At 37.7% G+C, this 21,047-nt stretch overlaps 5 protein-coding genes across 9 annotated transcripts; 4 read left to right on the plus strand and 1 right to left on the minus strand.

Moving 5' to 3' along the window:
- The first annotated feature begins 232 nt into the window (after positions 1–232).
- LOC103416498 (uncharacterized) lies at positions 233–2,523 on the plus strand. Its single transcript, XM_008354744.4, has 4 exons — positions 233–555; positions 1,691–1,780; positions 1,862–1,958; positions 2,207–2,523. The coding sequence occupies exons 1-4, from the start codon at positions 309–311 to the stop codon at positions 2,346–2,348; spliced, it is 576 nt and encodes a 191-aa protein (XP_008352966.3). The 5' UTR covers positions 233–308; the 3' UTR covers positions 2,349–2,523.
- Positions 2,524–4,103: 1,580 nt separating this feature from the next.
- Positions 4,104–9,061, plus strand: LOC103402844 (uncharacterized). Of its 4 annotated transcripts, none has more exons than XM_070815036.1 (16): positions 4,104–4,236; positions 4,313–4,415; positions 4,554–5,009; positions 5,143–5,220; positions 5,431–5,486; positions 5,598–5,717; positions 5,814–5,884; positions 6,382–6,475; positions 6,613–6,816; positions 7,088–7,339; positions 7,655–7,763; positions 7,867–7,934; positions 8,232–8,301; positions 8,399–8,473; positions 8,569–8,660; positions 8,765–9,061. In XM_070815036.1, exons 3-16 carry the CDS (start codon positions 4,686–4,688, stop codon positions 8,838–8,840), a joined length of 1,689 nt encoding a protein of 562 aa, XP_070671137.1. In that variant the 5' UTR covers positions 4,104–4,236; positions 4,313–4,415; positions 4,554–4,685; the 3' UTR covers positions 8,841–9,061. The 4 variants fall into 4 exon arrangements, with proteins under 4 accessions (XP_070671137.1, XP_070671139.1, XP_070671140.1 ...); XM_070815038.1 differs by having other exon boundaries at positions 8,578–8,660; XM_070815039.1 differs by having other exon boundaries at positions 4,116–4,236; positions 4,341–4,415; positions 8,578–8,660.
- A 1,643-nt stretch (positions 9,062–10,704) lies between these two features.
- LOC103402846 (clp protease adapter protein ClpF, chloroplastic) lies at positions 10,705–14,091 on the plus strand. Of its 2 annotated transcripts, XM_029095439.2 has the most exons (10): positions 10,726–10,941; positions 11,180–11,234; positions 11,328–11,749; positions 11,861–11,920; positions 12,361–12,455; positions 12,623–12,795; positions 13,096–13,208; positions 13,455–13,500; positions 13,609–13,649; positions 13,790–14,091. In XM_029095439.2, exons 3-10 carry the CDS (start codon positions 11,417–11,419, stop codon positions 13,943–13,945), a joined length of 1,017 nt encoding a protein of 338 aa, XP_028951272.2. In that variant the 5' UTR covers positions 10,726–10,941; positions 11,180–11,234; positions 11,328–11,416; the 3' UTR covers positions 13,946–14,091. The 2 variants fall into 2 exon arrangements, with proteins under 2 accessions (XP_008339838.3, XP_028951272.2); XM_008341616.4 differs by lacking the exon at positions 11,180–11,234 and having other exon boundaries at positions 10,705–10,941.
- An 812-nt stretch (positions 14,092–14,903) lies between these two features.
- On the plus strand, positions 14,904–17,656 carry LOC103402847 (putative pentatricopeptide repeat-containing protein At1g69350, mitochondrial). Its single transcript, XM_008341617.4, has one exon. The coding sequence runs from the start codon at positions 15,030–15,032 to the stop codon at positions 17,370–17,372; it is 2,343 nt and encodes a 780-aa protein (XP_008339839.3). The 5' UTR covers positions 14,904–15,029; the 3' UTR covers positions 17,373–17,656.
- LOC103403269 (pentatricopeptide repeat-containing protein At2g03380, mitochondrial) lies at positions 17,545–20,259 on the minus strand. The gene has a single exon (XM_008342090.4). The coding sequence runs from the start codon at positions 20,217–20,219 to the stop codon at positions 18,072–18,074; it is 2,148 nt and encodes a 715-aa protein (XP_008340312.3). The 5' UTR covers positions 20,220–20,259; the 3' UTR covers positions 17,545–18,071.
- Between the last annotated feature and the right edge of the window lie 788 nt (positions 20,260–21,047).

Genomic DNA, 21,047 nt, shown 5'->3' on the forward strand with positions numbered 1-21,047 from the left:
AAGAATACGGTTGGTACATAAGGTATTAGAGTACAAGTAGTTAGATACATAAAAGAAATTTAATTACTTGTATTATAACACTTAACGTACCGACCCATGTTTCCGGCAAACAACATAGCAAATAAAAACACGTCGTTTTTGTTTTGTCACCTCAAACGACATCTTGACGAGTACAAATACACTGCCAAAAAAACGTTCAAAAGCGCCAAAAGTAGTTAGATGCTTCTGTGGTCGATATAAGTCGTAAATATAAGTTAATATCCCTCTGCTTGTTATCTCTTATTCGGCTTTGGGGACCAAACAAAACCATGGTTTCCTCTTCACCTTCAGCTCTCTCCCACTCTTCCTTTAATATTTCAAGCACCAATTTAAATGTCTGGGAAAAACCTGGTAACCTGCATAGCAGAGTCCAAGTAAAGAGCTGTAAAAGACCTACCACAGTCGTAGCTTGTTCTAGTTCTTCTTCTCCGGCTCCGACGTCTCGCCGCCGCGTTCTTCTCCAAAGCTCCGTTTCTTTGGCTGCTTCAGCTGCCATTCTCCTCTGCTCAAATCCAGGTATGTAGTTCAAAAGACCCAAATATTATTTCTTCTTTATTTGTTCCCATTGAGATATCAGTAACATATAACAAATAAGAAAAGGCTTAATTGTAACAATCCTCCTCAACCTGAAACCCTAGTTGCATTTTCGTCCCTGGATTTTAAAAAGGAAATTATTTGGCCTCTTGGAGTTACGTGTTTGTAGACAAATTAGAATTTGACATGTTCGTAGCAACTTTTCCTTTTACGAAATGTTTTGTATGTCTCGAATTTTGATTGACATTAACGAATGAACAACATCTTACATGTAAGTAACCAAACAGTAGGTATGGCCGTTCCGTTCGGTCAACCATGCAAGTTGGAAATTATATATTATAGTATGAAATATTGTAATATATAATTTTAATAATTGAATGAAAAATAGTGTTAACCAATTTCTTAGAAAGGTTATGTTGTTTAGATGTATTCCCTTGTTAAGTGACGTATACTTATAGATGAAAAGTTACATCTCTTTAATAAGTAGAAGTTGGGTTCTATATAAACTCATGAAACCATTATCATTAATATATATAGAAAAATAGAGTTAATTGTTACTCTCTTGAGAAATAGAGTTTCCCCAACTTTGTTTCTCAAATGTTTCGTGTGTCAAATTCCGAATCGTGTCTTGATAGTACGGAATATATAAAGTTCGCCAGAGTCCGAAGATTGAAGTGCTTTGACTTCGGATTATAGATTGTTGAATCCTGGGAGATAGACGCCTATCGAACTACAAGCACAAGAGTAGGGGCGAAATTCTATCTTTAGGACATTGCATTTATGCAAGCCTCAATCTCCAAGTTTGTCAGTTATTCTAACTTTCACTCTAGTAGTTTATATTAATCTCATATATAATTGATGTTGTGAATTTCTTTATGATTATTATCATTGGAATTATATTGTTATTTCTCATATTTTCTATTATTGCTCCAACAACTTGCCCTTAAATTGGAGGATGGCTAAACCATTGTTTTAGAACTAAGGGAACAGAATGCAGATCATGGTATTGTTTATGAATAATTGCTATGATTGAGTAAGGTATTAGTCCTCTGGCATAGTTTTCAAATTAGGGAAGCTGAGAAGATCGAAAAATTAAATTTATGTACCCTGTTTGCAGCTGAAGCTGGATTTCTATCAGGATCGACCGGAATAGAATCAGTTCCGGGTCCTGAGTTGCCTCAAATCGACTTCCTCAAACGCTTCAATGGTTCAACTTTCACCCTCTCCCGGTCCACTGAGAATTACATTCATCAAGCTTACTCAAATATGTGACCAAATGTTGTTGCAGAAGAAAATCAGAAGAAGTATGCAGAAAATGATGCAAGATTCAGATCAACTCAAATAATCAAGGAGCTACTAGAAAAGTCCAAGCTCAACAAAGAAAAGTAAGTCGGTTCTTGCATAATTCAACCGCCAAAGTTCTAGGCTTGTGCTACTGCTATATATAAACAGTAAATATACAGTAGCACGAGCCTGGAAGCTTCAAAGGAGCGACCGAGGTTTTGATATCATTTACGTCAAACAATCGTGTTGTTAAGGAATGAGCAACAATTCCAACGTTGAAACAAAATACAGATGAATCGCGTATGTTACTTTGTAAAGTGTTATGTGAATCGAAATTGAAAATGTGCAGGAATAGTAAGGAAATTCAAGACAAGTACTGCATACGCGGGGCGGAGTGGGGAGTAGGAGATTGCTCAGCGGAGGGAATGACACCTGACGAGAAAGACAAGTTCATCGCAATGTTGAAGGAGAAGGCTGGCGTCAAGGATTGATTTTTACTAAGTCGTGCAAGCTCTCTGCTTTCTGTAAACCCTAATTTCCAAGTAACTCGTAGGATCTTCTCGTTTGAAGAGATGGATAAATTTGTAATAAGAGTAAACGACCACGACTACTACGAGCATACAACGATTCAATTCATGCGCAGTATGGAAGATACGACCACGACTATTACGAGCGTACAACTATGATATTTATGCACGTAAGAGACTAGTATGTAAGAGGATTATGTAGGTGTTTGCATGATTTAGGACATACCCTCAAATTACAAAGACTAGCATTCCTGCACGCGCTTAAGTGCATGCAGAAGACATTTTTTGAATCACGGTGTGTTACGCGCGATTTATACATTTTAAATGTATTTATATGCGTAAATTGACAAAAGGAAAGTCAAATATTTGAAGTTAATAAATAATTTTATATCATGCTAGAAGAAACCCCTTATAAACCAATTAAGGTAGTTGAATCCACATAATAAAATCGGTCAATGTAGAATTTACATTAAGAATAGAGAAAATAATATTTAATAAACAATTGATTGAATCACATTATTGTTATCCCATTATGAGGCTAAACCCACCTCCTTCCCTTTAGTGTAGATAATATCGTTTGTTAAAAAAAAACATTTGACAATTAATTTAATCACATTATTATCTGCGTGCAAAAGACTTTTTTTATAACCGGCATTACACGCCTCTTAAGATGTTTTGAACATGTTTAAAAATAGAGAAAATAATATTTAATAAACAACTTAAATCATATTATTACTAGCCCATTGTGAGGTTAAGCCCACCCCCTCCCCCTTAGTCTTATTTGATGCATTATTTTGGGATGCCTTTGAAGTTTTTTGTCTTGAGAGCATTTTTGTTCAAATATTTTTGTTGAAACTTGGTGACATCAAAATCACTATTTACCTTTTGTGTTGGCTTTATATATAGATGTAGGACAAAGGAAAACAATGAACTTTAAAAAGTAGGTAAAGGCTTTTACAATCTTAAATTACAAAGTTCCAAACATTTGAATTTATGATTTCATTTCATAGTGATAGTCATGCGGATTTTTCTACTTTTGCTTCATAATCGTATGAAGAAATTTTGAGAAAAAGGGTAATTTATGTTATTGAAAACGCGTTCATGTGACTATTATTTTCTCAAAACATTAAAATGCATGGTCTCAAAAGGAATTATAGGAAAAATGTGATTTATGGGAAAATTTTCAATGAATTTAAAATGCGTTATATTATTATTTACTCAATTCATAATATGTGGATCTCTAATATCTCTATTAATTAATAAAACACTTATTGTCAACCAAAATTCTATGAAATTACTAGTTTAACTCTCTAATTAAAAGAAAATATGAATAAGAAATATAAGGCAGAAATGTAATTTCACACAACTAAATTTTGTTTTTTTTCTTCCAAAACCTCACTTACATGTAATCATAACTTATCTCTAATTTAAAAAAAAAGTAAATAAATAAATAAAATTGTACACTCCCACATTTTCTATCACTCTCTTCTTCTCTTCTTCTATTTCAAAAACAAAAATAAAAAAATTTCTCACCATATTCACTTTTACAACCGAAACTCAATAAAGCTCTTATTCACTTTTATAACAATATTAAAATGATATACAACGCAATTTATGTTTTCGGCATACATAGATCTCCTAGGTAATCAAAGGCAAAAGATAAGAAAACCAAATTAAAAAAATTATAAGTCCAGTAAAAAAAATATATAAAAAACTAATAATTTAGTATTACATTATTCGTGTGTATATCCTAATCTTGGCCAAAATCCCATGGGGATTGCAAGCTCAGCAAGCTCAGCAACCCAGCAATCATAGCTGTCTCTCTCTCTCTCTCTCTCTCTCTGTCACACAGGTGCTCTTCCCCTCTCTCTTCTCCACGAATTTTTACAATTTCTTCAATTTTTTTTTTTGAAAGTTTGCTCTATCAGAATTTGAATTGGAATTGGGGCTTCTCAGCAAAAAAAGGGGAGGAAGAAGAAAAGGTGATTTTTCGGTTGAAATTACGCGCGGAATTGTAACTGGTAAAATTAGGTAAAGGGTTTATTTGGTTGTGTAAAACTTCAAATTTGTTTTTAGCTAACTTGTGTAACTTTGTTGAAAATCATGATCTTATTTGTATATAAATGTGATAAATTTGATTGTTAAATAGCTTGTTTCTTTCGGTTTCAGGGAAATTCTGCGTGATTAGTTTGGTTAGCATTGTAGAATTCATATGGGAGTTGAAAGCTTGAATTTTGAAATTTCTGGTGTATACTAGTGATTTTCGCTGCGGGATTGTGACTGCAATTCGGAGTCACAAAAATGTACCGGACCGTGGCTACAGCCACAACTGCAACCAGGGGCGGATCTCCAACCGATAGTGGGGATTGTGTTGTCACTTTGGATCAAGTTCCACGGTGGAGCAATTCAGAGCATCGTTCTTCCTTGGAGTATGACAATGAAGATCCTTCGTTTTCAAATTCGTTTTTTCCTGATCCTTTAACTTCCCAATCTGGGGGAGAGAGCAGTAGCAATGGGATAGTCTCAAGATTTCCAGTTGACCATGAAATTAATTCAAAGATATATCTATGGAGAGGGAACCCATGGAATCTTGAAGTTGATGCGGTAGTGAATTCTACAAATGAGGTGAGTACTAGGTTATGATGATGAATCTTTGAAAGAGATTTCGTGATATATAAACCTGGTGACATTGGTAAAAGAAACAAGTGTCTAATAGATTGTACCAGTCTGACATGCTTTTCAATTGGACGATTTACAGAACATGGATGAAGCGCATTGTAGTCCTGGTCTGCATGCTGCGGCTGGACCTGGTCTTGCGGAAGAATGTGCATCACTGGTATGCACTCTTGTCTTCAGACATTCTTTGTCGGTTCTTGAAACTTGAAATCCAATGTAAATACAGATTTATGGGTAAATTGAAGATGTTGAATGGGATACGACATGGAATTTTCAATGTCGTTGGCTTTTTAAAGCTTCCTGTGGTGTTCTGTCAGAATTAGTTTTTATTAAGAGTCAACTGATTTGATATACCTTTGTTTGTTGGCAGGGTGGATGTAGAACAGGGATGGCAAAGGTTACTAAAGCGTATGACCTTCCAGCTAGGTGGGTATAGCAGTAAAGTTTTCATTTAGAGAGTTCATTGTGCACAAGTACTCTTTCATGTATGTATTTTGACTAAATGAATGATGTTTCTTTCCTTGTACACTTTTCCAGGAGGGTTATCCATACTGTTGGTCCCAAGTATGCAGTGAAATACCATACTGCTGCAGAAAATGCTCTGAGCCATTGTTATCGTTCTTGCCTTGAACTTCTCATTGAAAATGGGCTGCAAAGGTGCTTGGCAGATGATTTGTGCTATTGATTGTTCTTCCCTTTTGTTTTGTTCTTTGTAAGGTGCGAAGCTTATTTTGTTTGGCCAATGTATTGTAGCATTGCAATGGGCTGTATATATACAGAAGCTAAGAACTACCCTCGTGAGCCAGCTGCCCATGTTGCTATAAGTGAGTTACTTTCTTACATGTTTCAGAAGTTAGTTTCTTTGCAATGATGTATTATGTGAAGCATGTGAAGTACATTGAGCATATCTGTGCATCCATGGGAAATAGAAGGGCCTGATACTAGCTTTTGTTGGATTATATACAAAAAAATCATAACATTAATATCGTATGGTAAGGAAAGGATAACAATCAACCAATATTCAAAATAAAAGTTCAGAGTAAAAAAAGGATAACAATGTGAGGATGGCTCCTGTTATCTCTTGCAGATGTAGTCTCTTATGATGAGTTAGATTATGGTACAATCTTTAAAATATATGCATGTCTTTTGCATTCTATGATACATATAACTTGCTTATCTATTAGTATGAGTGCCGGATTACTCAAATTTTAGTCATGTATATACATCAACGTTTTAGTTGCTGCTGGATAAAGTTCACTGAATATTCGATTATTTCTCTCGTTCTTTACTCTCCAACTTATCTATTTTCTGTTTTTTTCAGGGACTGTACGACGTTTTCTGGAGAAGCAGAAAGATAAAATCGCAGCTGTTGTTTTTTGTACTACCACATCAATGGATACAGAGATATACAAAAGGTTAATAAACATAGTTATTTATTTATGGAGCACAAGCTGCTTCACCATGATATATGTGACTTATAAACTCCATTCTTGGTTTTATTGTTACAAAATATTGAGAAATCATTCCCCTTCACTTTTTTTTCCCAACCTAGATTGCTTCCGCTTTACTTTCCCCGAGATAAACTCGAAGAGGAGATTGCCTTGTCGAAGCTTCCTGCAGATGTAGGTGATGAAAATGGCGAGACAATTATAGATGAGCGCAAAATCAGAATAAAGCCTTTGCCCAAGAAGAATATTCCAAAGCCTACCCAGGCTCCAGTTGAGCTTCCTGTGAGTGATGTTGGCTTGGTACAAAGGTCAGTCAATGACTCAATTAGAATTTTTTAGCATATCATGAAAAACTTAGGGCAGCTTTGACTAATCAAGAGAAATGCCTAGAAAATTCTTGCCGGAGAAAGCTGCTGAAGAATTCCATGTTTCATAAGTCAATTTTCATATTTCATAGATGTCTGTGCACTTACATTCTCTGTTATTGTGGTTATCAAGCTTATTGTTCCTTTTGCTATACCATTATCATTAGCTCTTTTGGTTAAAATCCTTAACTAACTTGCTGAATTTGTTATATAGGAACTCACCATATTTGGATTCATATTTGGATCCTGCCTTCATGTCCTTAATAAAAGATCCTGATCAGAGACGCAAGGAACAATGGGAGAAAACTGCTCAAGCACAAAGTGGATGGAATTGTGCTAAAATTCTTGGGTTTGGCGACCTTGGTGGACCTCCATTGTCTGCTGCAGAAGAATACTCGCTTCATTCAAGATACCTTGCTAAAGCAAACTCTCTTAATCTTTCAGAACTTGCAGAAATGAAAATTGTGTAAGATTTATAACTCTTTCATCATTAACTTAGTGGCAGTTGTGGAGTCTTAAGCTTGTAGATTTTCACAGTTGGACAGCTGCTAATATGTAAAGTGCTTTTCATTCTAATTTACTCTTTGCTATTGGTAGCAGTGGCACTTCCGTTAGCTCATATCTTGTACGCAGAAAAAAAGGAAAACAATGCAAATGTTGATATGTTGCTACCTAATGGTGACTGAACCTAAGAATATTATGAATCTAAAAATGGTTGCATCTAAATGGTTGTATGAGATGTATTCATTTAAACTAATGTCTATTTTTCTGTCTATTTCAGTTACCGAGGTGGGGTTGACAGCGAGGGTCGTCCTGTAATGGTGGTTGTGGGGGCACATTTTCTTTTGCGATGTCTTGATCTAGAACGATTTGTACACTATGTTGTTAAGGTATTAAATTTGGGGTTAACATGCATTTGTAGTAGAGTTCTTGTATATTTGGTAGTTATGTTGTTGGCGATTAGTATATCTAATCTTGTTTATTGGTTTGCAGGAGTTTGAACCCTTAATACAAAAGCCTTATACTATTGTATACTTCCACTCTGCAGCATCTTTACAGCTGTAAGTTGTTCGTAGTTGAGTTTCAGAAAATGCAAAACTTCAAACAATTCTAGGGTCATAAGGTTTTTCATGTCTTTCTATACTCACACTCCAGGTGACAGTTCAGTTTCTGTGAAAGATGAAAAAAGAATTTTCGAACACTCACAACGACTGCCGAACTAACATAGATTGAAGTAACTTCTTCGGTGGAATTTTAATTTCTGATTATAAACACAAGTGATGATCAGTAAACTAATAGCGTATATTGATAGCAAGTCTCTGCAACTGGTTGAGTATCCTTTCGTGCATGTTTTGCAGCCAGCCAGACTTGGGGTGGATGAAAAGGGTACAACAGATACTTGGTCGTAAACACCAACGTAATCTGCATGTAGGTATCACTGCGTTTGTCCATATACATTAGGAACTATGTCCGTTATCATGTCTCTAATCTTTATCTCTCTCTAATCTTTATCTTTTTTACATAGGCAATATACGTCCTTCACCCGACATTTGGGCTGAAGGCTGCAATATTTGCCCTGCAACTGTTCGTGGACAATGTGGTATGTCTAAGTTTGTTTGCGATTTCTTGTTATCAAGACTTCCATCACTTAAAAAGTCTGCTGTAAGTGAATGTTATTCTAACTTATGCTCCTAGGTCTGGAAGAAAGTGGTATATGTAGATAGATTACTGCAGCTCTTTCGATATGTTCCTCGTGAGCAGTTGACCATCCCCGACTTTGTGTTCCAGTTGAGTTTCTTTGTTCCTTTTCTCCATCCTAGCATGCAATGATTACATTGGAAGGTAAACAGACGTTTGATTCTAATGATTTTTGGGTCTGTGATCAATGCAGGCACGATTTGGAAGTGAACGGTGGGAAGGGTCTTATCGTGGACCCGAGAACCAAGTATGTGTATCATCGACCGTAGCATTGCGAATACAGGGTTCCATGAGGCAATGAAGGAGGTCCATGGCTTGTGATTTCTTGATTCTATTTTATTTTTATTGCATCTTATAGGTAGATGGGAGTTGAATTTGCCGGTTTCCTGTGAAGAAAAAGATATCCTCTGTTTTTTGGGAAAGTTGTTTATGAAGCAAATGTTGTTTGAAACTAAAGATGGAAATTGATAATAAATATTCTTTTATTGTATTGTCTTGGATGAATTATCAATAAAATGTAAAGTTGGTTTGAGATTTCTGAAAGAAGGGTTCTTGACAAGTTAAAATCATACAATAAAGTACATCTCCTACCATGTGGTCTGGAAATTCCCAAGTCCGTTTTGGCTAGTAGGCATGGCTATTTTTTGCACAATTACTAATACGAAAAGACACGAAAAAAACAATTTTTTTTTTTTTAAATGAGACTGGTCATTTGTTAAAAATTCAACAAAATATTGTTTGTCAAAACTAGATACTAGATATGGCAATTTTTTCATGACTTGTCATCCAACACAAAATGATACAACATGACCCTTTAATAAATTAGGCCGTTATCTGGTCATTAAAAACTTATTAGCATAACGAATTTGACATGACATGACCAGTTAAGAATAACCATGGTCGAATTTGGTTACAACATGACATTGGTTGGGTAAATAAATAAGGTAGTAATGGGAAAGAAAAAACAAAGAGAAATGATTAGAACACATTATTTTTCTCTTCTTGTTTGATCATGTTTGTTATTTTTATTTAATTTAATTAATCGGATAACCAAAGATGAATGTTATGTGTGAAAATTAGTTTTCACCAAATAATGTTAAAGCTGCTCAATTATTTCATGATCATTTTTCACAAAGAATTTCAAGATTTACGTGATTCAGCAAAAAATATATTTTTCTGTAGATTTACACACTAGTTTTTTCTTTATGCATTTTTTGTTTTTGTCTATTGATTATCTTTTAGCATTTTAGTTCAAATGGTCCCCTATATTGGTATAACTCCTCATTTTGATCCCTAAGATTTGATTTGAAGTTGATAAAAATGATCCCTAAGTTTGTCCACTATCAATCATTTTGGTCATTTTAGTGAAAAAAACTATTAAATAAGCAAAATGACAAAAATACCCTCAATTTAATAAACAATGGGCGAAAATGATTTGACAAAAAGTCAGGGTATTTTTGTCATTTCATTCTTATTTAACGGAGAGTTATCACGAAATGACTAAAATGATAGACGATGGACGATTTCAGAGACCAATTCTATCGCTTTCAAATTTCAAAAGCCAATCGCATGAACTGTTTTGGCTAAAAAAATGTTCTCTTTTTATTGAATCCAAAAGGTTAAAATTACCGGAAAAAAAAGTTGGAAATAAGGAGTTGGTTAATCTAAACTACATATTAATAGAACCACCAAAAGCTCATGAAATTACCATTCTAACCCTCTAATTAAAACTGAACATAGATAAGAAATGTGGGTAGTAATGTAATTTCACACAACCAAAATTTTGCTATTTTTTTTAAAGCCTCACCTACCTATGATTCTAACATGCCTCTAATAAAATAAATAAATAGATAAATAAGGCTCTCTCCTCTCTCTCCTCATCCCACGTTCTCTTTCACTATCTTCCTCTCTCCTTCTATTTTAAAACAAAAAAAATGCAAAATTAAAAAGTCGCACGGTAATATAAAAACTAGTTTAATTTAAGAAAGGAATTAGTATGAGCACTCCAAAAATCTCATTCTACACAGTTTTTTTATTTCTAATTATAGAAAGTTTGAAGTGTCAAATGAGATTTTTGAAATACTAATAACAATTCATTTAAAAAAAAGTATATAGATATTTCTCCGTCTGCTCTCCAAGTCTATTGGTTACACTTGTCAGATTACTTTCCAGAGAAACACAGTCAATATCCTAATCCACGGCGCACCCGATAAATCCCAGTGCAACTCAGCTTGAAACCGTTCCGGTTCCACACAGTATTTTCTACATTTTCGGCAAATTAATTCTCATAAAAATCTTGAAGACGAAGGCGAACCCAAAAACCAGGCCGCCAGAGTTTGCTTCTTCTCTGCTTTCTCCGGCCACTCTCCGGTGAGCAAATAAATACTCAGGCTAATCTATTTTGTTTGATTATTGGAATAGGATTGCTCCGCTAAAATTTAGAACACAATTAATGATTATTTAATGGGATAATTTAGAAAGATGGGATTTTGATTCGAGTTTTCAACTGGGTTTATGTGAATTTCCACTGGGTTTATGTGATTATTTTACTTTTCCATTTTTTCACACCTGGAAGTTGATCTCTTGCACTTGTTTTTGTACATATCAGGAATGTTTGCTTGAATGATTTTTGTTGAAGTGGGGCTTCCGGGACCCGGGACCCGGTTCGAATTTAGTGTTTTTGTTTTGGTTGCATGTTTCAAAAATGGATATCTGCATGAATTGAAATGTAATGTGGACTTACTGTATATGTATAGATGCTGATATTTCTATACACAAGTGTGGAAGAACAACTGAGGAAGCGTAGTATCCTGTGAAGGGTATCGAGTTTGATCAGTAGAACAAAATGGTGCAAGGTCTGTCACTGAGTGCTCTGACTGCGTCTTGCAATGGTGGGGTATGTGGATCAATGCCTTCGTGGAGGAGGCATTTCAAACTAATGAGCAAAACCCGGATAAGTACTGGTGTCGAAAGGTGTGGTATCTGGCATCTGTGCCGTCAAAGCTTATTCTTAAGAGGTAACACCGACGTGGTAAGACAAAGGAATATGAGGGTGGAAGCTGGTTGGCTGTTTAAAGGGGGTGATCAGGGGCTGAATGCAAGCTCGGAGCAGAGCGAGAGTGCTAATGAAGATATTTTGATATTCTTTTTTCAGCTGGACCTGGCAACACGAGTACAGGTTCGATGGTTCTTCTCTTATAGCTTTCATTTCGTATTAGGTTTAACTAGTGTGGATTTCTCTCAATTTTGTTAGTCTAACAAGCATTTGATTCTTGGGATGCATTGGCAGTATGCTTTGAACACGGAACAGTATGATGTTGCACAACAACTAAGAAACAAGCTGACTGAGGTTAGATCTCTCATCCCGATTATAAGTGATATGCTAACCAGGTGGGCAAGGCTTGCTTAGAATTTCATTTTTTCTCTTTTAATCTAACAAATTTTGAGCTTCAAATTACAAAGGGCAAAGAATATGAAGGAAGGCCGTTTAATCTTCTGCGGACTTTCTTAGCAATATCTTGAGAAACAGTAGCATTGTTAATGCAGGTTTGGTGTTCCTAGCATTTCTATGAACCCAATGATGAAACTTTGGATTACTTTTAAAGTTTAGTAACATTACAAAAACCAAGAAGTGCTGTAAACAGGATCTATGGTAGCTGCTTTTTTGGTCTTTGAAAAGGACTGTTGGGATGTAATCTTTTGGTGTGTCCCATATCAATATGTGTAAGCTTCCTGGTGAATGGAGAAAGAAATAGTTGCGGCTTTCCTAATAATTGTTCTTCTTGGAAGGTTGAAGCTGAGGTTATTAAGCAGCAGGAGGCAAAAAGGGGTTCGTCCCCAAAGAGTGAAGCTCAAGATAAGGCGATAAGTATCATTCGCTTACGGTAATTCCCCAAAATTTTCCATATTCTATCTAATTAAGAGTTTAATTCAGTACAAATGGTGGAATTTATATGTTTCTTCTTTCTACTTCCTTTTGACCCTTCGATGATTTTGGCATATGCGGTTAACTATTCATTAAGGTATACTGCTTCTTTTTCTTTCCTTACAGTGCAGACCTGCAGAATGCAATTGAGAGTGAGAATTATGCTGTGGCAGCCAAGCTACGAGATACAATTTCTAAACTGGAGGCAGAGTCACTGGCTGCATCTGCCAAAGCTTTAGCACATGAAAATGCAAATTATTCATTTCGCTTGGGACAGAGAGTAAGGCATAAAATTTTTGGTATGGATTCCCTTTTTTTTTTTGCTGAGATTTGTCTTCCAAATTATTTTTTATGTAAGCTGTGGTGTCCAGTAGTCTGAAAAAGTATGCTTCTCAATTGTGTTAGTAATGTTGGGTGCATATTTGGGTAGTTGTATTTTATAAATCTGGAGCAATTTCAATGAAATTCACTACAAAAACCTTGAAGAATCTGTTTAACAAGTAGCAGCTTGAAAAAGTAAAACTGGATTTTATGTGTTTCGTTGTTTCATTTTCTCTTGTGCTTTCTTCTGTTATACAAATCTTATGTTACTTTATCAGGCTATCGCGCTGTGGTTTGTGGGATGGATCCGGTGTGTTCTGAATCAAGTACATGGATGGAAACTGCACAGGTTGAAAAGTTGAGACGCGGTTCTAATCAGCCATTTTATCAGGTTTGAAACCTATTTTAAAGCCCTTCATGACTATGCACTCCACATATGCTTCTGACACGATCTATTAAAATGAACTGGAATATCAATAATAACAACAGTAATGATATGGCACACGATGCATGGTTTGCTTCTGATTGATTCCTTTGATTCTATCCCTGTTTCTATCATACTACCGCTGTGCGGGTGAGTAAGCATTGCATGCAATGCAATATGATTTTGAATGATATCTACATCATCTTTCCTCAGATTTTGGTTGATGTACATGCGGACCCTAACCTTCTGGTGGCATATGGTAATACTCGAACTTTTTGACCCAATTCCTTCTAAGATTTAAGTCTTCTGCTCTCGCATTATCTATAAATCTGCATTTTAGGCACTTAATCCGCCTGTCTTTTTGCAGTTTCTGAGGAGAATCTGTTAGCCCCTGAAGAACCAGACTTGGTAAGTAGAAGTCTCCCTCTTTTTGTTTCGTTTTATCGCTGATGTTTTGTTTCCTCGTGTTGAGCTGTATTTGTCCTCAAGGAACATAAAAAGTTTCCCTATCAATCCAGTCTGTTTCGTTGTTCGTTAACCTTGTGCAGGATCAATTTGATCATCCCTACATTTCCTTTCTATTCTATGGGATGGATGCAGCTGGAGATTTCATCCCCATCAAGCAATTGCGAGAGAAGTACAATCGGCCACGACATGAAATCCCCTACGATCCTCAAGACGAGGGGGAAGGAAGAGATGCTTAGTGAAATCCCGGCAACAGACCCTTGTATTATAAGACGCTGATTCACGTACTGCCCATCAATATATTCTTTTCTTCTTTATCTAAACAAGTCTCGTATCTGTTTGTCTGAAATTTTATTCTGCCTTATACGACGGCGGTTTGTCATAATTTCTAAGGAACTTTAATAAAAAGCTTATGGTACTGTTTATTTTAACGAAAAATCACATTTTTACATTAAAAAGTTAATTATTGTACTATTCACTTTACCTTTTATTTTGTCTTTATCGTTAAAACTCAAAAGTTTTCAAGTTGTTTTCATTAATTTTCTTTAATTTTTATAGTGCTACTTTTAACATTTGAATTAAAGCTGAGGAATATGCACAATTAGAACGGATACAAACTCTTAATAAAAAATAGTACTTGGGTACAAAATGCACAGTAAGCTGTACATAAATCACAGTTAGGGCTCCTTTATTGCATTCAGGAGCACTATTTGGCCGGATTGGACCAATATTAGAAACGAAATACGGGCTTGTTAAGCATGTCTAGCAAATCACACGGACGAAAGTGAATGGGAACGGATCCCCTCTTGAGCTCAGGTCTGACCAAATCACACCAGCCGTTGAATTTTGATTTAACAGTTACAAATAGGGATTCTTTTAAAAGTTATAATAATTGTAGCCATTGGATCAAAATCTAACGGTCCGTGTGATTTGCTCATGAGACTTAGCCTTCTAAACTTAGGAGAGGATCCGTTCCCATCTCGAGCTAGCTGCATGGACTTAGTACTGATTTGGTATTGATTTGCTTTTATAAAAAGTGGGTATAAAAAAAAGTTAAGCTCAAAAATGTGTTTAATAAACACTTAAAAACAACTTATTTTCATAATTTTAGGTTAAAAAAAAATTGAAAACGTAAATCAGCAAATAAATTCTCACGGTACAACTTTTAGAGCACAGCAATACTAAACCAATCTTTTGCCGAGTTTTGCCGCCACTCTCTGACCCAAAAGTTCAGTGACAGAGAGAGAGACACACAGACACAGACACACACAGAATCTCACTTTTCGTCCTTGACTCATCCATCTCCCATGTCATTGCTTGGCCATGACCCTGTACATGCCATTGTTCAGGTCCTGCACCGTCCCACGAACACTCGCCCAACTCCACGCCCACCTCGTCGTCTCGGGTCTCCACAGAGACCCACAGGCCTCCACCAAGCTCATAGAATCCTACGCCCAAATGGGTTCCCTCCAATCTTCCACCCACGTCTTCAAAACCTTTCCCAACCCAGATTCTTTCATGTGCGGCGTGCTCATGAAGTGCTTCGTGTGGAATCACTGCTTCCAAGAAGCGATTCTTCTCTATCACGAAATGTTGCACCGCGAAAACTGCATGAACAGGTTTATATTTCCTTCTGTTTTGAGAGCTTGTTCGGGGTTTGGTGATCTGGGTGTTGGCTGGAAGGTCCACGGGAGGATAATCAAATCTGGGTTTGACTCCGATGCTGTGGTCGAGACCTCGTTGCTTGGTTTGTATGGGGAACTGGGTAGCTTAGGTGATGCCCGGAAGGTGTTTGACGCAATGCCGGTCAGGGATGTGGTGTCGTGGAGTTCGATTATTTCGTGCTCCGTGGAGAATGGGGAGGCAAGTGAAGGGTTGGATATGTTCCGTTGGATGGTTTTTGAAGGTGTTGAACTGGATTCGGTTACAATGCTTTGTGTGGCTGAGGCTTGTGGGGAGTTGGCATTGTTGAGAGAAGCAAGGTCGGTACATGGCCATGTTGTTAGAAGGGGAATTAAGACTGATGGGTCTTTGGATAATTCTCTCATTTCAATGTACAGTAAATGTGGTGACTTGCAAAGTGCAAAAACGATCTTTGGTAGTGTTACTCATTGGGACACTGCATCTTGGACCGCAATGATATCCTGCTACAATCAAACTGGTTCTTTTTTGGAAGCGCTGGACGCTTTTGTTGAGATGCAAGAGTCTAAGGTGGAACCGAATTCGGTAACCTTGATGTGTGTTCTGCGGTCCTGTATTAGGTTAGGCTTGCACAGAGAAGGGAGTTCTGTTCATTGCTTTGCTATTAGGAATGGTGTAGACCCTGACCTTGATTTTTTAGGATCTGCGTTGTTCGAATTGTACTCTGAAATTGGGGGACTAAGCTATTGCCAGAAAGTTATTAATACAATTGGAGGGAGAAATGTTGTTTCATGGAACACAATCATTTCAGGCCATTGTCAGAAAGGTTTGTTGAGAGAAGCATTGGTACTCTTTGTGCAGATGCAGACCCATGGACTAATGCCAGATTCATTCAGCATGTCAAGTGCTCTCTCGGCGTGTGGAAAGGTCGGGTCTTTAGAGCTTGGACATCAGATACATGGTCATATAATCAAAAGAGGCTATTTGGATGAATTTGTGTTGAATTCACTGATTGACATGTACTCAAAATGTGGGTTTGTAGATTCAGCATACATGATATTCGACAAGATTAAACACCTTGGTCTCGTAACATGGAATGCTATGATTTCCGGATTTTCTCAAAATGGTAACCCTGTCATGGCGATCAGTCTTTTTGATGAAATGTACTTGAACTGTCATGAGATCAATGAAGTCACTTTATTAAGTATTATCCAAGCTTGTTCTGAATTAGGTTATCTGGAAAAGGGGAAATGGGTTCACCACAAGCTCATAACCTTGGGCAGCAGGAAAGATTTGTTTACTGATACAGCTCTAACTGACATGTATGCCAAGTGTGGTGACCTGCGGTCAGCTCAGGGAGTCTTCGATATGATGGAAGAAAGAAGCGTTGTGTCATGGAGTGTCATGATTGCTGGGTATGGTATGCATGGCCGGATTAATGCTGCCACATCACTCTTTGATCATATGGTGGAAACAGGAGTGCAACCAAATGAGATCATTTTCATGAATATTCTTTCAGCTTGCAGTCACGCAGGAGCTGTCGAAAAGGGAAGGTTCTATTTCAGATCAATGAGGGATTTCGGCATTGAGCCCACTGCTGAACATTTTGCTTGTATAGTTGACCTTCTAAGTCGAGCTGGTGATCTCAACGGAGCATATGAGATTATCAAATCAATGCCAACCCCTGTAGATGCCAGCATATGGGGCGCTTTGCTTAATGGATGTCGAATCCACCAGAGGATGGACATGATCGAAAGCATTAAAAGAGACGTTTTAGATATCAGCACAGATGACACTGGATACTATACCTTATTTTCTAACATATACGCTGAAGGGGGGAACTGGGATGAATTTGGAAATGTGAGACTAATGATGAAAGGTATCGGTCTAAGGAAGGTCCCCGGATACAGTATAATTGAGCTTGATAAGCAAGTTCACAGATTTGGAGCTGGAGATACCCCTCTTCCCCAAATGAAGGAGGTTTACAGTTTCTTGGAAAAATTTCAGTCTCTCGCTCGTGAATAAGGGATAACGTAGAATTTGATATGTTGAATCCTGACACTGTTAGAATTATATACAAGTAGGAGTGTGAAGCCGGCAGATCATTCAGAATTGGCACTTGAATTTCTAAGGAACGCCTGCCTTGTGCGTGCTACTCGTTCTTGAAGTGTGTCTAAAGACTAAAATCACAGGCAGGTAAGAGATTTGAGTTTGTTCATTGTATTTTTGGAGCTCAACACCCAAAGGGTTGTAATTTTACTAATTTATTCTGTCAAATGACAATAATAGTAACACAAACATTCGATTAATTTTGAATTTTCCCATTATTTCTTTCATTTCTGGTGCACCACTATTCACATCCAAGTACAAACCTGTTCACTCAACCCGCATGCCGCCTTGAACATTGTGCCTTTCAAGTCTTGCATCAACGATCGTCATGGATGATCTGTTAATCGAATGCTGTTAAGTCATCCAGGATAGCCGTACAGAATGCCATGTGTCTTCGTTAGCTTTTGAAGAAGCATGCCCGAGAACGTTACCTTCAGACCAACAGTATGCTGAAGTTGCGGAAAGTGCCTTACTCTTGGGGCTTCAAATTTTGCATCCATTCATCCAGATCTTGGGTGCAGTTCCTGTGCAAGAACCGGTAATCAACAGGGCACCCCTGCAATTTGACGCCTGGCATTGCTACATCTCCTCACTCGAAAATCGACTCTTTATATCCTAAGCAACACATGCCAACCTAACAGGTGCGATGTGATTTCTGATATCCATCTCTACTTGGCTATATGCAAGGGACTTGCTCAATCCTCTCTGCTTCATTAGCTCTCTAACCTGATTAACCTGGCTCCATCGACCATCTGAAGCATAAAGGTTACACATTAGCACATAATAGCAAGCTTCACCAGGATGCAGCTCTAGCATTCTTCTTATTGCCACTCCGCCAAGATCAAACCTCGAATGGAGTCCGCATCCGTGGAGAAAAGCCCCAAACAAACGAACATCTGGCTGAATCGGCATTCTCTCAATGAATTCCAGGGCCTCTTCAAGTTTACCAGCACGAGCCAATAGATCGACCATACACGCGTAATGCTTCATTGAGGGCTTGAAGTTATAGTCCTTGCAGAGTGAATTGAAATACCTCCACCCTTCTGCAATCATTCCCGTATGGCTACAAGCTGACAATAAGGTCGTGAAGATTACTTCGTTGGGCACCAGATGATTCTTCAACATATCACTGAAAAGTGCAACGGAACCTGTACTGTCACCCTGAATTCCATAACCGCCAATCATTGCACTCCATGTTATAGTGTTCTTCTCTCCCATTGCATCAAAAACTAGACGAGCAGATTCAGCATCCCCGCACTTGGCGTAGAAGTTTAAAAGTGCAGTGCCAACATAGATATTTGCAGTTAATAGGCCATCCTTTATGGAGTGAGCATGAAGCGATGAACCAACTGGAAGAAAACCAAGGGAAGCGCAAGCTGAGAGGACACTTGCCAATGTGAACGCATCATGTGAGAATGATTCTGATCTCATTTGATGAAACAGTTGGAGGGCTTCATGTGCAGACCCGTTTTGGGAATACCCGGAAATAATTGAATTCCAAGCAATCACATTCTTGTCGGAGATTGTTTCAAAGATATAACGAGCATCACCAATCATATGGCATTTTGCATACATGTCCACCAGAGCATTTCTCACAGTAGGCTCCTCCAACCCAAGTTTTATCCCAAGACCATGGATTGACCTTCCCAAACTCAAATTATCTGACTGTGCACAAGACGAAAGCACACTTGCAGTAGTTATAGAATTGGGCAAGAGACCAACCCATTTCCTATCCGTAAACAACTCCAAAGCCTCGTCGGGATACCCACATTGAGTGTACCCTACAATCATTGCTGTCCATGAAACAAGATCGGTCCTCCCACAAAACTCATCAAATATGGAACGAGCATCTCCAATGTCCCCGCACTTGACATACAAGTCCAGAAGGGATGTCACCAGAAAAGAGTTAAGTTCAATACCATTCTTAATCAAATGTCCATGAATCCACTTTCCTTGATGCAAAGATCTTAACTTTGTACACGCCGTAAGTACGCTTCCTAACGTGAACTGATTCCCTTCAACCAACCCCTCTCTCATCCTATTAAACAAGACCAGCCCATCTTCCGGACAATCATTTTGCACATACCCAACTATCATTGAAGTCCAACAAACCACATTTCTATCAACAATCCCTTCAAAAACCGCCCGAGAACACTCAATCCATCCACACTTCGCATACAAATCCACCAAACCCGTCAATACGAAACTATCAGGACTCGCCACCTTAACAATCCGGCAGTGCACCTTCCTCCCTTCATCAAAATCTCGCAACTCACTACACGCCTTCAACACAATCGAGAAAACAACGTTGTCATGCTCTCTTACGCACACTCTCATACGATTATAAAACCCTATAACCTCTTCATACAAATTGTGCATAAAGTACCACCTCAGCATCACTTTCCAAGAGTAAAAATCTGGGCTTGGCATTTTATCGAACAGATACCGGGCACACTTGATGTACCCAAATGACCCATATAAACTGATCAATTTTGTTCGGCAAAGGAGACCGTCGGCGAGGCCGTGGAGGACGAGCAAGCTGTGGACTTTCTTCAGGGAATCGATGTTCCTGCACAAAACGAGAAGATTAAAACACGGGTTCGAAAACACCGCGTGCGTCGACGCTATGGTTTGAGAAAGGTCGGGTGGCTCCGACGGTGGTGATTGGTAGATGGCATGCGTCAGAGTCCGACCCTGACGTAAGGGCGTTTTGGGTATTTGCAGATGTAAGGGGGAGACGAATTTCTTCACCGCCGTCCACATCAAATTTCCTTTTGTTTTTAATTTTGTCGGAAAATTTTTCAGTTTTTGAAAAGCTGTTGATTTTATGGCGGTTTTGAGTTACATTATGGGCCTTGAGATATTGGTTGGCCCAAACATTATGGGCCAGTTCTGAAGCTTAAGGTCTGTTTTATTTTTGTTATTTTTATTTTTTGGTTAAAAAACAAGGAAAGGGATCCGGAGAGGATCCTTTCCATATAGTCCGGAATTCGGATCATTGAAATTTGATCTAACGGCTACAAACAGAGAGCCCCTTAAAAAGTGATAATAATTGTAACCATTGGATCAAATTTCAACAGTCCGGATCCAGAATTAAGTGGATTAGGTGGAAAGGGATCCGGAGATGATCCCCTTCCAAAAAACAAAGCAAGAATAGGACATCTATTCTTTAATTTCAATCAAAATCCTGGGTTGGATTTTAGGAAGTCATGCATGCGTTGCATAGTGTGTGTGTGTGTCTCTCTCTCCTTACATATGCATGAATATGTATATGTGTTTAGATAGAGAGAGGGTCTGCTTCGAGTCGTGCGTTTGCTTCTCTTGCATTGTTTGGTGATAAGAGAACTTTTCTGTTCAAGATAATAAGTTTTTTCAAATACAACTATATATTTACATTAAAGAGCGGGAGAGTAAATTGGTTTAAACTTGCCATCAACAAGATTCAAACATAATATTTCTCATTTACCAGTAAAAAAAGAATATAACTTTTTACTATCAATTAATGTCAATCCTCTATTCGTTGTGAATAAATATATTAAATATCAAAATCTTTGATTAATGTCATAATCTCCCACCGAATAGGTTGCGTAA

This window comes from Malus domestica, chromosome 16 (genome assembly GCF_042453785.1).
Source record: "Malus domestica chromosome 16, GDT2T_hap1".
NCBI lineage: Eukaryota > Viridiplantae > Streptophyta > Magnoliopsida > Rosales > Rosaceae > Malus > Malus domestica.